This window comes from Pogonomyrmex barbatus, unplaced genomic scaffold (genome assembly GCF_055798465.1).
Source record: "Pogonomyrmex barbatus isolate J1 unplaced genomic scaffold, ASM5579846v1 scaffold2, whole genome shotgun sequence".
Lineage (NCBI taxonomy): Eukaryota > Metazoa > Arthropoda > Insecta > Hymenoptera > Formicidae > Pogonomyrmex > Pogonomyrmex barbatus.
In genome coordinates, this window is record NW_028297116.1 from 2146043 (window position 1) to 2159075 (window position 13033).

General features: G+C 34.9%; 3 protein-coding genes across 3 annotated transcripts in view; 2 read left to right on the top strand and 1 right to left on the bottom strand.

Moving 5' to 3' along the window:
- Positions 1-8843, top strand: LOC105430384 (WD repeat-containing protein WRAP73). Its single transcript, XM_089075973.1, is given in 9 exon segments — positions 1-290; positions 531-713; positions 823-1002; positions 4292-4558; positions 4636-4792; positions 4895-5104; positions 7212-7217; positions 8602-8687; positions 8689-8843. Coding segments are annotated over 9 exon segments (1278 nt in total). The 5' UTR covers positions 1-122; the 3' UTR covers positions 8710-8843.
- On the bottom strand, positions 1027-4251 carry Elp2 (elongator complex protein 2). Its single transcript, XM_011643929.3, has 2 exons — positions 2563-4251; positions 1027-2327 (listed from the first exon to the last, which is right to left on the bottom strand). Exons 1-2 carry the CDS (start codon positions 3741-3743, stop codon positions 1136-1138), a joined length of 2373 nt encoding a protein of 790 aa, XP_011642231.2. The 5' UTR covers positions 3744-4251; the 3' UTR covers positions 1027-1135.
- Positions 8743-13033, top strand: part of LOC105430382 (uncharacterized) — a 21834-nt gene continuing 17543 nt past the window's right edge. The window contains exon 1 of the mRNA XM_011643928.3: positions 8743-9071. Coding sequence (XP_011642230.2) covers positions 8955-9071 — 117 coding nt within the window. The 5' untranslated portion in view covers positions 8743-8954. The remainder of the gene's footprint in view (positions 9072-13033) is intronic.

The following is a 13033-nucleotide window of genomic DNA, read 5'->3' on the forward strand; positions in this document are numbered from 1 at the left end:
AACAGTCACGTGACAAATTGGCGAGTCACATTCTCTCTCTCTCTCGCTCTTTCAAAAAGAAACAAATAAATGACGACACTGACAACGTTGTCAAGGAGATCACCGTTTTCTAATTGTTTCAAATGGCCACTAACGTCAACGAAGACAAGATTTTTCGAATAAACAATCGACTATGCCACTTTTCGAACAATGGTGCATTTCTAGCAGTGGCATTCCAAACAAATCTGCTTATAAAGAATACAAAGACTCTTGATACTTACCGATCGTTTGTATTCGCGGATGTGATACAGGTTAGTTTGTATGCCGATAAGAAAATAATGATTGTGTGCCGAATTAATGTATCTCTTGTCCGTCTGAAAGTTTATATTCAAGCTTTCTGATTGGCTAGTATGCAGTTATATTTTATAGTACTACGTCAAAGTATTGTTTTCATTATATAAAATGTTTCTATTTAGACGAGTATTTTGTATTAACAAAGATGATTTTTTAGCATGATATATTTCTATATTTTTATTTCTGTTACATTATAGTATATGGAATGGTCTTTAAACAGCGAATATATTCTTTGTGCGAATATAAAAAAAGCTATCGTTCAGGTATATTCACTACACTATCCTCAATGGAAATGTAAACTTACTGAAGGTAGTTCAGGTTTGCAAAGCGTTACCTGGTCTCCAGATAATAAACATATTTTTACTTTAGCAGATTTTAATGTAAGTGCTTTACAGCAATTCATATTCGCATTTTATTAAAAAAAAGAAAAAATCTATATTTCACAATTACTTTGAAAGCAAGATATTTAAATATACAAAATATTTACAGATTCAAATATCTATCTGGAATTTGGAAGACCAGAGTGTATCATACATACAGAATTTAAAAACATCTTCCTTCAATAAATTACATTTTGATCCTAATGGTAAGAGATTAGCAGTAATAATTACAGAAGAAGATCAAGATAAAGTGGAGATTTATAAAACTGATAACTGGAAGATAAGTCGAGTAAGTAAAATATATAACAATATATTCTTTTTTTTATAAATTTTTACTCAGAATTTATATTTTATTATAAATATGTTTCATATAACTACAAAAATAATAGAAATCTATAAGAATTCTTGTATATTGATAAAAACTATAATGTTAATAATGATAATGAAGATAACAAAGATGATAGATCTATATTATATATTTTAACGGAATGATCGGAACTACAACTTGCTAATTGCAGTGTATCACGTGACTGATTATCATTAGGTCGAAACTTGAGTCTTTTCACTGTTAAATGATGAGCCTGTGAAGTATCATACTTCAGCAATACAGACCATGTATTGTCCAAATATATATTGATTCTTCGGATTTCGATATGTCCCGTCTCGAATCCGATAGCCAGAAGATAGGATCCTTGTGTGATACAGTTTGGTGCAAAGCATAATGCTGTAACCGACTGATTGTGCATGTCCAAAATTATGTTTGGTATAACATTATTCTCTATTGTGCTCGTAGACCAAATAGCAACTTTTCCATCTCTGGATCCAGTTGCAAAATAATCCGAGTCTTGCGTCCAAGAGCAACACCAAATTATTCGCGAGTGCGGATTATCATTGTTGGAACTTGCTGCGATTAATTTATGATATCCATCTATATTTTTAAACAACGACCAGTTTCGGTCTCTGGACACAGACAATAAATATTTCCCATCTGGAGAGAACTCCATTTGCGTTACAGTCAAATGATGATAAACCAAGTTTTGAATTTCCATCCAGGTATTGGTATCCCATAATAAAATTGCCGCGTGTTCTTTATTATTTGATTTTGCTGATGTAGCTAATAATTTTCCATCATATCTCGCTGCTACACAGAATATTTCGTAACCGTGTCTGTAAAGTTTATTTACTTCTGGCCAAAGTGTTTTTTTTATCAATTCCTCTTCTGTGAATGGTTCATATATGTTCTCCGTTACATGTTTCTCCGTTACAAAATTTTTCATGTCTTCATCAGTATCATTCATATCTTCATAATTCATCGCTTTATTCGTTAATCCAAGGGAAGGTACAGAAGCACTGTAAGCTTGTATGGATTCGAAATCATCGACATTCGCCAGTGATTTTAATTGATTTCTAAACGTAATTGTGGCTGTGAAAATACGCACCACCTTCTCATCTGCTCCAGAAGCATATATCTGTGGAGTCAACATGGTTAGACATGTCATATCATATCCATGTATCTGAGGACGTGCAATTTCATGCCATAGTTCCATATAATTGTTATCTTTCCATGGCGCGTGAATTCTTACAGTTTGGTCACTACTAGCTGTGATGAGGAATCTGTAAAATAACAATTATTTCTTTTTATTCCTTCCTAATTTAAGTCATTTGATCCAAGGTATTCAATTTAATTCTCATATAATTACAATCCATAATAATTATAATCCATTAAAAACAAATTTTATATACATCAAGTATTAATTGATTGCATAGTACTTTACATAAGAAGGTTGAAACTATATACATGGAGTAATTTTTTGTCTCTCTGCATTAAGAAAATATATGAGACTTATACCTTCCTTTTGGCTCCCAACATAAGTCGACTACTTGAGAAAAGTGTCCACCAGGCATGGGACGTGGACACCATTCATCCATTTCCTGGGAATATTTCCAGACATGGAAAGAACCCTGATAACCATATCCCAATATGTGTGATCCGTCTGGACTAAATTTACAACCATAAAAACCTTGAGAATTACCACCAACTTTTCCAACGCGTACTGTTTCTGACCATATTCCGTTCATAATGTCACGTGGTTCCCATATAACCATGGTCTTGTCCATTGAACAGGACAATAATCTCATTGTTTCACAATTGTTTCCTTTCATGGACTGCCAATGTAGACCATAAATCCAATTTTCATGACCCCATAGTACAGATTCAAGAGTAACATTATACTGTTTATCATTCACTGCAAAGGTATAACTTTTTAATCTAAGTTCATCGGTCTGTGGTTCTTCGATAATTTTGTTGATTTTCCATAATCGTATCATATTGTCGTGCGAACCAGTTGCAAGAAAAAGATTTCCATAATTATCCTGAGTAAAATCCATAGATATTACCCAACTCTCATGCCCGATTAAATGTTGGGCCTTCATAAAATATGACTCTGGTACATCTGACTTTGTATATAATCGAACAGAAGCATCGTGTAATGTTAGGGCCAAAAGAATACATGTAGTGTTGGGCAAGTATGTCAAGCGACAATATATTGGCAATAAATTTTTTTCAAAAAGGATAGGCTGAATTTGTTGGACCTCCACAGTGTCTTCTCTCAACCATAGTTTTACTTCGCCAGAGACAGCACCTGTGCATATCAATACTTTTTCAAGTGCTAGTGGAACATTATTATTGGTCAATTGAAGGGACTCGGCAAAAATAATCTTGGATCCTGCATTCAACGTCGAGGTACATTGAAATTCATTGTTCTGAGAATTCCTTCTCCAAATGTTTACGGTACCGTCGACGGAGCCGGACAGCAATTCTGATTCCGGCGCGCCGTTCCCCGGCTTTATCCAATGTACCGTGGTAACCTCCCTTTGATGTTTGTGCAGCGTGTGCGTTATACGACCAATGCGGGCACATGGTTCATATATAGCGACCGCATTGCAAGCACCAAAACAAATCAATCCATTATCACCCCAGTCGGCGCAATAAGGAGCGTTGTTACACGAGCAGGCGATGTAAGACGTCATGTTAAATCGATCGTAACGATTCAAACATTCACGCTATTATTATTATTATTTTTTTTTTTTTGGTAGAATGACATTCAATTGTCTAAATTTAAGTCGATTCGACCAGCAACAATTGTAATACCGGCAGCTACGACGGCAGCCCACGATATCCTTAACCAGCATTCCCGTTTACACTAGACGTTAATTCGTGCACTTCGGTACATTCCTCTACACTTGGATTTCTTGCTCTTTCTCCACCGCGAATATGTCTGTCCTGCCTTTGGTACTGAAAAATTCAGAGAATTCAAAAAGTCAAAGGGGAATAAAAGGATTCGTTCGCGCTGCTCTCAATTCCTTTTTGCACTTAAAGCGAGATAAATATATTTATATGCATTCAGAATGAAAGAACACAAAATATCGGTGCAAGAAGTGCAAGTAATGCGAATAACAGTGTATTTCAATACTGCCACCTGTTGAGAGATTGCCAAGCAGTTGAATATAATTGGGGTTTTTTTTTCCCCTAGAATTTCTTAAGCTGGCGCGAAATATAAATTAATAATTTGTTTCAGAAACTTATCTGCGATCGTTTACGTAGCATTGACGGAATCCGCTGGTCACCGAATAATGAATTATTATGCATATGGTGTTCTTCTCCCGCTGAACCTAAATTGATCGTCTATTCCACCGTGTGGGAGAAACCCGTGACAGCGTTTTCCCCATCGGAAAGGATAGAGTCGTCTGAACCGTGCAATTATGGAAAAGAGCTGAGAGGAATTGAAAACATTGAATGGATTCCCAGTGGACAGTTATTGGCTGTAATTGGTTTTAACGAAGTGGTAATTTAAATTTACAATGCGTTTTATTATCCAACTTTTGTTCGGTGTATTTACAATTATTCAAAGTCTATATTCAGATCATTCTTCTCAATTACATCACATGGCAACCACTATCAAAATTATATATGGATCCAGTAATCAGGGATTGTAATTACTTAACGAAAGTATATAAAGAATTTGCTGATTCGGAGAAAGCTTCCGATAAACGTTTTGCATCATGCGAGGAACGCATTTGTAAGTAAGAAATATTAATCTATGAAAGTTTGTCAGATTCAAAATACGTTGATGCAAAAAAATGTACAATATTTGAAATGTCTGGTTTCTTTATAATTTTAGTACGTGAAATATACGAGCGACCTGTATGCATAGAAATTGGGAAGAAGGACAATAATGACAATTTTTCAGTAGCAAAGATGAAGCTATTTGAATTTAGCACATGCGGCCAATATTTAGCCTTGAAACATGAGCTTTATCCTACCACATTATGGATATGGGATATCTATACAGATTATTTGGATTATTTACTACTTGAAAATTCCATTACAGGTACATTGTCAAAAATTAATTTTTGTCGAAAATGATATTGACATAATACTTACTTTATTATCTCCAGCTGTTAAATGGAGTCCTGTTCAATCACGATTGCTTGTACTCTCTGAATGTACACGCGTATACGAATGGACCCAAAAAGGCGTTAGCTCTTTACCAATGTCTAAAAATATGTCAGTTGTCGATGCACATTGGCATCCTACAGGAGAAAAAGTTGTATTATGCGGTTATAACAAAGCAATGATTTATGAAATCCCAAATCTGAATGAATAATAGTTAGAATAATAATTTTATTGTAAATTTGTTATATATTTATAAATAATACGAATATTAATATATACAATTACATTAAAGTATCTTCAAGCTTGTAGCATCTGGCAAGTATATTAGAAGTAAGACATCAATTTTTATACATCATTTTACTGTAATTTATTATATATGTAATTAATTAATGTTAATAAAAATCTTAAAATATTTTTATTATGAACATGAATATTTTATATAAATTAAAATAATAAAATTTAGTTTATATTATTTAGTTTCACTCTATCTGATTGAAGATTAAGATTTATAGATAGACAAGCATGGTCGTTACAATGTATATAGATCATTCATCTAAGATATTGCGTGAGAAATAGATAGCAGTTTTCTCCATTCAGGAATGTAACACTAATCAATATATCATACACCTTGGTTATCGTTGACTTCATTAATTTCTTCAAAAATCTTTTTCTCATATTTTCATAATTACTATCATAAAATAGATTTATTATTCAAAAATAACAAATTGATGTAAATACATTTCAGTTTATGTTGAGTCAATTATTCATATTCATCAACCTATACAATCTTTTTAATTTTATTTTATACAAATTTGAAGAGATTGTGATCATTTTTACATGTATAATTACTTTTTATCATTTATAAAATACATGAATATTTGTCCATCATATTCTCGTTTTTTATACAAATCGACTTCGATCGAAAATCAAACTTTCGATAAAGTAAGAGAATTAATTTATCCGAGCTGCGGCTTGTAATTTTAATTTTAGAAAAAAAAATGCATTTCAAACGACTTATTCCGTAAATAATGTTTGAGCGCGAGCAGGACAGCAAAAACGGATTAGCGGCTACGTTACTGTCGGAGAAAGCGCGAGTATCCGCGAATGGTGACGCGGCCATCCATTTACGATACATTATACACGGAGAGGATCAAGAGATTCTAAGCGAGCGTGATTATGCGCTTTATGTACTGACATGCAATTCCCCACCCGCGCACGGAGAAAACATATTTTTCAGCGGTGCCTCTCTCGAAGACGAAGACGAAGTAGCCCGAGATGTGTCTACGTGCCGCATCGGCGTTATCTTTCGTTTTATCACCGAGACGACGACTGGCACGTGGGAACGCCTAACTTTGTCAGCCGAAAGCCGTGTCACAAGAAAGACACGGGAAGACATTCATTTCGCATTTCGGTTGTGGGCGACCACGAAAGGAGATGACGCGAAATGAAAGTGTGCACCCGTATATGGCGAATGAAGACGTTTCAGTCATCGAAATGGGAGATTTTTCCCAATTGCAGGAAATGAAAGCGGAAAATTATAACGTATTAAATGTAGCTAAAAACAAATCTTCATCTACGATAGAAGTAGCAGAGTATGTATAATTACACTTTTCATGATCTGCGAATGATCTATATCGCGCGATGATCGCTTTCGATGTTTGAATATTAAGTGAAAGCTCCTGTATCTTCGACATAACGTTTATTCAGTAAATTCAGTTAGCGAAGTTTTTCTTCTCCCAATAACAAATCGAAAGAAATGAATTCTTGAATCTATCCGTAATCTGACCGAAATGCCATCCTGCGTTATTATGATTATCGCGTGCACATAATCATAAGAGCGAGCGGCGAGTTTGCGATTAGATCCGTCACTTTTCTATGGATTTAATTACCCACGTCTTCTCCAACGGATAATTAGGCAAGTATAGCGTGAGCTTCGAAGCATTTTCCTGCGATCTCCGCGATGCAAAAAATTATAAATAACGCAAAAGAACAAGTATCGAATCGAATCGAATCGAAGAAGCTAATTTAAAAACCGACGGAAGAAAATCGTAGAAACGATTAGAAACGCATTTAAATTCATTCCCCAATGTAACGATTCAGATCTTTAACCGCCACGCCCTTCGAAATATTATTACCTATATATATCCAGCAGCAACGTGAAATTCTTTTCCTCTTTCTTTTCTCACAGGTTGGCCATTCGCGAGCAGGCGACGATTTGCTACGCGGCCTCACGTCTACTCAGGGGAGTACATTTCCTACTTTCTCCGCGATCCGTTCGTCACACAGCTCGTACATACATACATACATACATACATACATACATATCGTATATTTGCCAATCTACTTACAAAGTCCCTCTTTTGTACAATAGCGCGATAGAGTTGCGAGCGCAACTTGCGAGTTAAATCGAAGAGGATTTAATTCCGCGAGGATCGATCTACTCGGCGGGCATGGGAACATCTGAATCGTCGTTGCGATTAATACTACACAATTTTACACAGATTTACCGCGACGTGTTGAAAATACTTTTACGATTTTATTATATTCTAACGTCATTTAAGTAATTGTGCTATTCCTTAAGAAAAACACTACTCTACTCCGAATTTAATTCCGAAAAATCTGTCTCAGACGCGCGTTTCAGGCGACTCTGTGTACAGCGGGCAATTACCAGCGAGCTATTCTACCTTTTTCAGAGAGAGAGAGAGAGAGAGATGTGAATGTTTTTACTTTGCATTAACGTGGCTCTCACGGCAATTAGACATGTCGTTATTGTCGCGAACGCGAAAGAGCCTCGATGCTTTCTCAGTGTGGTTTCTCCCGCCAGCTCTCTGTTCGTCGTCGTACATAAACTCGTAGTTCGCCGTATACTATCGTTGTAATATGAACCTCTTTGTCCTCTTTGAAATCGTCGGTTATCCCACAGGGAGGGGGGGGGGGGACAACCGATAACGTCATTTTTATACTTGGCACGCGGTCGTTGCAACGTTGAAAAAAGGGCCTCGTAAAAAAAGGCTCGTCACAAGATCTTTCGCATGCGAGCGATCGTGGCAATTAAGCACGCGTGACCGTAATTACCCCGTAATTAAAAATATATAATATATCATCGAAACTAGATGCAACATATTCGATATCGATATGAAAGAAGGTGCAGAAATTAAATGAAATGTCAGGCGTATATGTATGCCGATGTAAAAATTTCCTGCCATCTCCATCTCCATTAGCCAACTCGCGAACTTTTTATTTCAAATCGAGGAAGAAAAACGCGGTGAAAAAGAAAAAGAAAAAAAAAAAGTAAGAAGCACCATCGGTCATGGTGTGCTATCTATACATGTGGGAGCCAAGCGATGCACGTGCACACATCGTACATAGCGGCGAATCGCTCACGTTCACTCACGCGTGTTTCGCGCACACACGGTGTTTAGAAAGTCCGAGCGACGAACGAGAACACCATCGCCGGCGGTGCGGAGGGTACGCCTTGGTACCAGAAGGTAACATTTGCCGAAGGTAGTGCACGTCGGTTTTAGGTGGGGGCATCTCTAAGCTAGCGGTGCCGGCGCTTCCTCGACGCTCACTGCTGGTCGACCCGTCGAGCCATCGAGACCGGGTGGTACCGGAGCGAGAAAGAAGGAGAGAGAGAGAGAGAGAGAGAGAGAAAGAGAGAGAGAGAGAGAGTTTTAAAATAATCGTCTGTCCATTGGTCGACTTAGGAAGAGGAAGAGACTGACGTTCCGGATCGTTCGACCGTGCATTTTGTGCTACGCGGATTAAGCCGGGCCGGAAAAACGATGGAGAAGGAACAGCCGGATTCCCTTGCGACGGTCGCTGTCGTGTCGGAAAAGATACCGCAGACCCATAGCCATTATGCACCCAGCGAGGTCTACTCCTCCACCGAGCCACCACCGGTAAGCTTCAATATATGCTTCATATTTGGATTTAGAAGCGATCCAAAGGCGTCCCGGACTTAGCGCGATCATCCGTCGTCCATTCGCTCTTCAACCAAATCGAAGTCAATTTTTTCTTAGTGCAATAAAACTGGAGAGACTGTCATTTGTTGCGAAATATTTTAATTTTCAATATCAAATATTTCTATCTTTAATATTTGAGTTGTACATAGTCCGCATAGCATAAAATAAAATAAATCTATCCGAGCAATTTAAATAAGAGCGATAAGGTTTCTACGATTTATTTAAAAATTTAAAGTTCCCAAAAAATTTATTTCTTCTGATTACCTATGATCTAAGCACTGTTGATTTAATGTATTCCTGTTAAATATATTTTTGTTGAGAATAAAATTGAAGGTAAATTTTGATTAAAAAATTTACGAGTGAAATCGGTGATCCGCTAAGACTCAGAACACTCTACGTTTTCTATAATCTGACGTTGCATATGAAAGCGATTTCTATATTTGCTTGACTGCACACGCTAAAGAATATGTAATGTTAAAGAACACCTTAGCGCATACTTAATCGCGATCTAGAACGCGTCTCTATCTCCCTTTTTCTTTCCAAACAAGTAATTTTCAAACACACACACACACACACACACACACATTTAAAAAGATAGTTTTTCTTTTATATAAAAAGAAAATGCTATAAAACGTGTTCTGTCTGCGTTGATATGAAGTCATTCATCAAGTCGCAATTACGAAGACTAGAATAGCGAACAATTTCGTACACGTGCGATTGTTCCCGAATGGAGAAGTAGCATATAATCGCGAGTAAAGTAGGCGTAATCGCAATTCGAAAAATAGCATTCTGTCGTAATTGAGCATCAGCCACTATAATGAGAAAGTTACAACAAAGAAATTGCTCATACACTTCTCATGGTATCCTTCGTTGACCGGATGATCCACACAGCTTTACTCGCGTTTACATAATTACATCCCCGTCATTATCGATGGTAATGACAATCAATCGCTTTTCTCATTCCCACGAGTGTAATTAATTTTTTTTCCTCCACAAAAGAATGGCTCTAAAAAATTTGAAATACAAAATTTTAGGAATTTTTGCGGAAAAAAAGCGGAGTAAAAGATATAAAAATTTTCTAAAATTTTAGATCGAGCAAAAAATGCGCTCGTCGACGTGTGACGTTTATTTCTCTATTTATGTTTCGCGCAGAGATGAACTATCATTTTACCGATCATCAATCGGCGATTGGTAACATTCTTGGCCTAATTTGTCGACCTCCCGCGTTTTCCATCAGGAATGATGCCTCTACGGATGCTTCTTGTGAGCACCGTTCTCCAATTCGACTTCGGTCGCGGGGTTTTGGAAGCATCTCCGTTTTTCCATGAATTCAAGGATTTTTTAAGAAATATTAGGTAGCCATCTCTATTTTCCGTTACTATCGTAAATTTTATATATTTTTTTACTGTAGATATCTTTTCGTAAATTTATCGTATCCGCGAACACGCCGCGAAAATGAATAATGATGGAATATTCATTGTTATCGCTATTATATTATTTTCCAAGAATAGATAAGTAGATAATATTCATTGTCGTTAAAACGACCAAAAACGATTCCATAAAACAATATTACGTGACACGCATAAATCTTTCGGCTGCTATTATACACGAGTCGATGGATTGAGCAATTGAAATATACCGATTGATCGTTGATGTTGCGTAATACTTACGAGAACTTTCGGGACGTGTTTCAAATCGACGCGTGAATAAATTTTGCTTGCAAACAGAGTCAGTCGGATAATTATCACTGTGAGTATTTATACATGGCTTAGCACAGCGTGCATAAAGATAACGTTTAAGATGTAGTTTAATCGATCAGCAGTATTATGATAAAATGACATATGGAAGAAGGCAGGAAAAGATGTTTAACTAAACTAGAAAGGTTGTCCTAGAAATTGTGCTAATGCCTCATGCAAAAGCTCAGAATAAAAGATGCAGTTCAATGCAGCGTAAAACATAGCCTCTAATCTTCTCTTATTGTTGTTGCTACTAAAATAAATAACGAGAATTAGGAAAACATAAAAAATTTAGAACACTAAATACATTAATATTTTCGAAGTAAAATAACGAAGTAATCATGTTTAAAACAATTTTTTTTATTTAACGCTATAAAAGAAATTTTCTCCATTATTTCTCTATTATTTTCTATTTCTGTGACATTACATGTCATGTAGATGCTCTTCGAGAAATTTATTTTTTTTTTTAAGACAATTAAAGTTCGAACTAAATATACCAAAGATAACGAGGTACGTGGTACGTTCGTTAAACAAGAAAAACAGCTAGGATTTAATTACAGTGATTACAACGAGCAAAAGTGTGTGACTCTTAATACGTATTTACAACGAAAAAAATCCTCCAAGACGCGTGCACTTCCGCCATGAAAATCACAATCGTGTCATTATTAAAAATGCTTAATTGGCTAATGAGAGAGTTTGAGAAAAAGTGTCGTTTAAAAAACATTGTAGATGTGACATACATCCTTTTTGAAAATATTTGACTCTCTATCTATCGTTTCATTACAGATACATGTATCTCGTAAAAATTACGAAGAATTATAGATTAGTTTTAGTAATCAAATTAATATTTTATTTTCAATTGCAAAACTATTTAAAATTTTTAATAACTTTTGCAAAACTTTTCTATTATGAAACATATTTTTATTTTTATTTATTTGAGAATATCAAATAGATTTTTCTTCTTGCTAAATCAATTTTTTATTAATTTTATAAAATACATTCTATTTAAGAAGATTTATAGTAACTGTGTAATTTAATTTAATTAAGAAGAATTACTATGCAATTTAATTAAGAAGAATAGGATGAATTAAAAATAATATTGAAATTATAAGTTAAAGAGAAAGGAAATGAGAAAATTAAAACAATTTATTTTTTCTTGCTTTTTAATTGAAGTGTGTATACAAAGAACAGACAGAGAAAGACATTGTCTGTTTAAAAAAAAGCCATATTTTCGCAAGCAAAAGACGACGTTTACTGCATAAAATATCGTTTGAATATATGTAAAAGAAGAATGATTCTTGTAAAAAATCGACAAACAAAATGAAGTTTTGAAATTCGATGATGCGTTTCATTCGTGCCGTGCTTATGAATTCGCGAGAACCTTGAATACCAAATACAGCTATGTAAATTAATTACTCCATTCTTTTGTACACATTCACATATACAATTTATCGCATCGGCAAATTTAGCAAATGTAAGCACAAAAGTGTAAGCAGAAAAAGTATGAAAAAATTTTTTTTTTAATTTTTAAAAATAATGCGATTTTATATATATATATTTTTGCAATTTTTATAAAACAGCTATAAACATTTAATGTAAATAAATATGTTGTAAGATATTATAATAAATTAATACTTTTATATAAATATATAAAAAAATTTTTATAACATTTTTAAGTATTTAAAAAAAATAAGTACGTTTTTGGTTAATAGTAAAAATTCTTTAAATGTAAAGACTGATTTTATGTCATTATTTGAGCAATCAACCACATTTGTAAGATTTAACTTGCATGTTGCGCGTCGAACTCTCCAGAGATTTCAACGCGCGCATTGAGACTGGAATATCAATGCCAACATGACTACATTGACATAGTTGCATATATAATGTCAATGTATAATAATATAATACAAGGAAATTGTATTATCTTATTTTTTATGAGTTTAAACCCCTTCTCCGTAAAATAGAAGGCTATTTCCGCCTATGTCGTTAGCAACAATGATTGCTCCATCGCGCGTATCGCCGGCACCGACTGTAAAGAGAAAAAGACAGAAAGGAAGATTAAATGTTGCCATTAAATAATATGTATTAAAGACAAATCAATTACATAAAATTTATCTTTTTATCACGCACTTATGTTTCAAAATTATTATATTTACTTTATAT

What these genes read in the sequence shown, in the direction of transcription:
- Elp2 (XM_011643929.3), bottom strand. Translation starts at nt 3,743, where the DNA reads ATGACGTCTTACATCGCCTGCTCGTGTAACAACGCTCCTTATTGCGCC. An exon ending in TGTTGGGAGCCAAAAGGAAG is followed by an intron (nt 2,328 to 2,562) that starts GTATAAGTCTCA and finishes GTTATTTTACAG; the next exon opens with ATTCCTCATCACAGCTAGTA.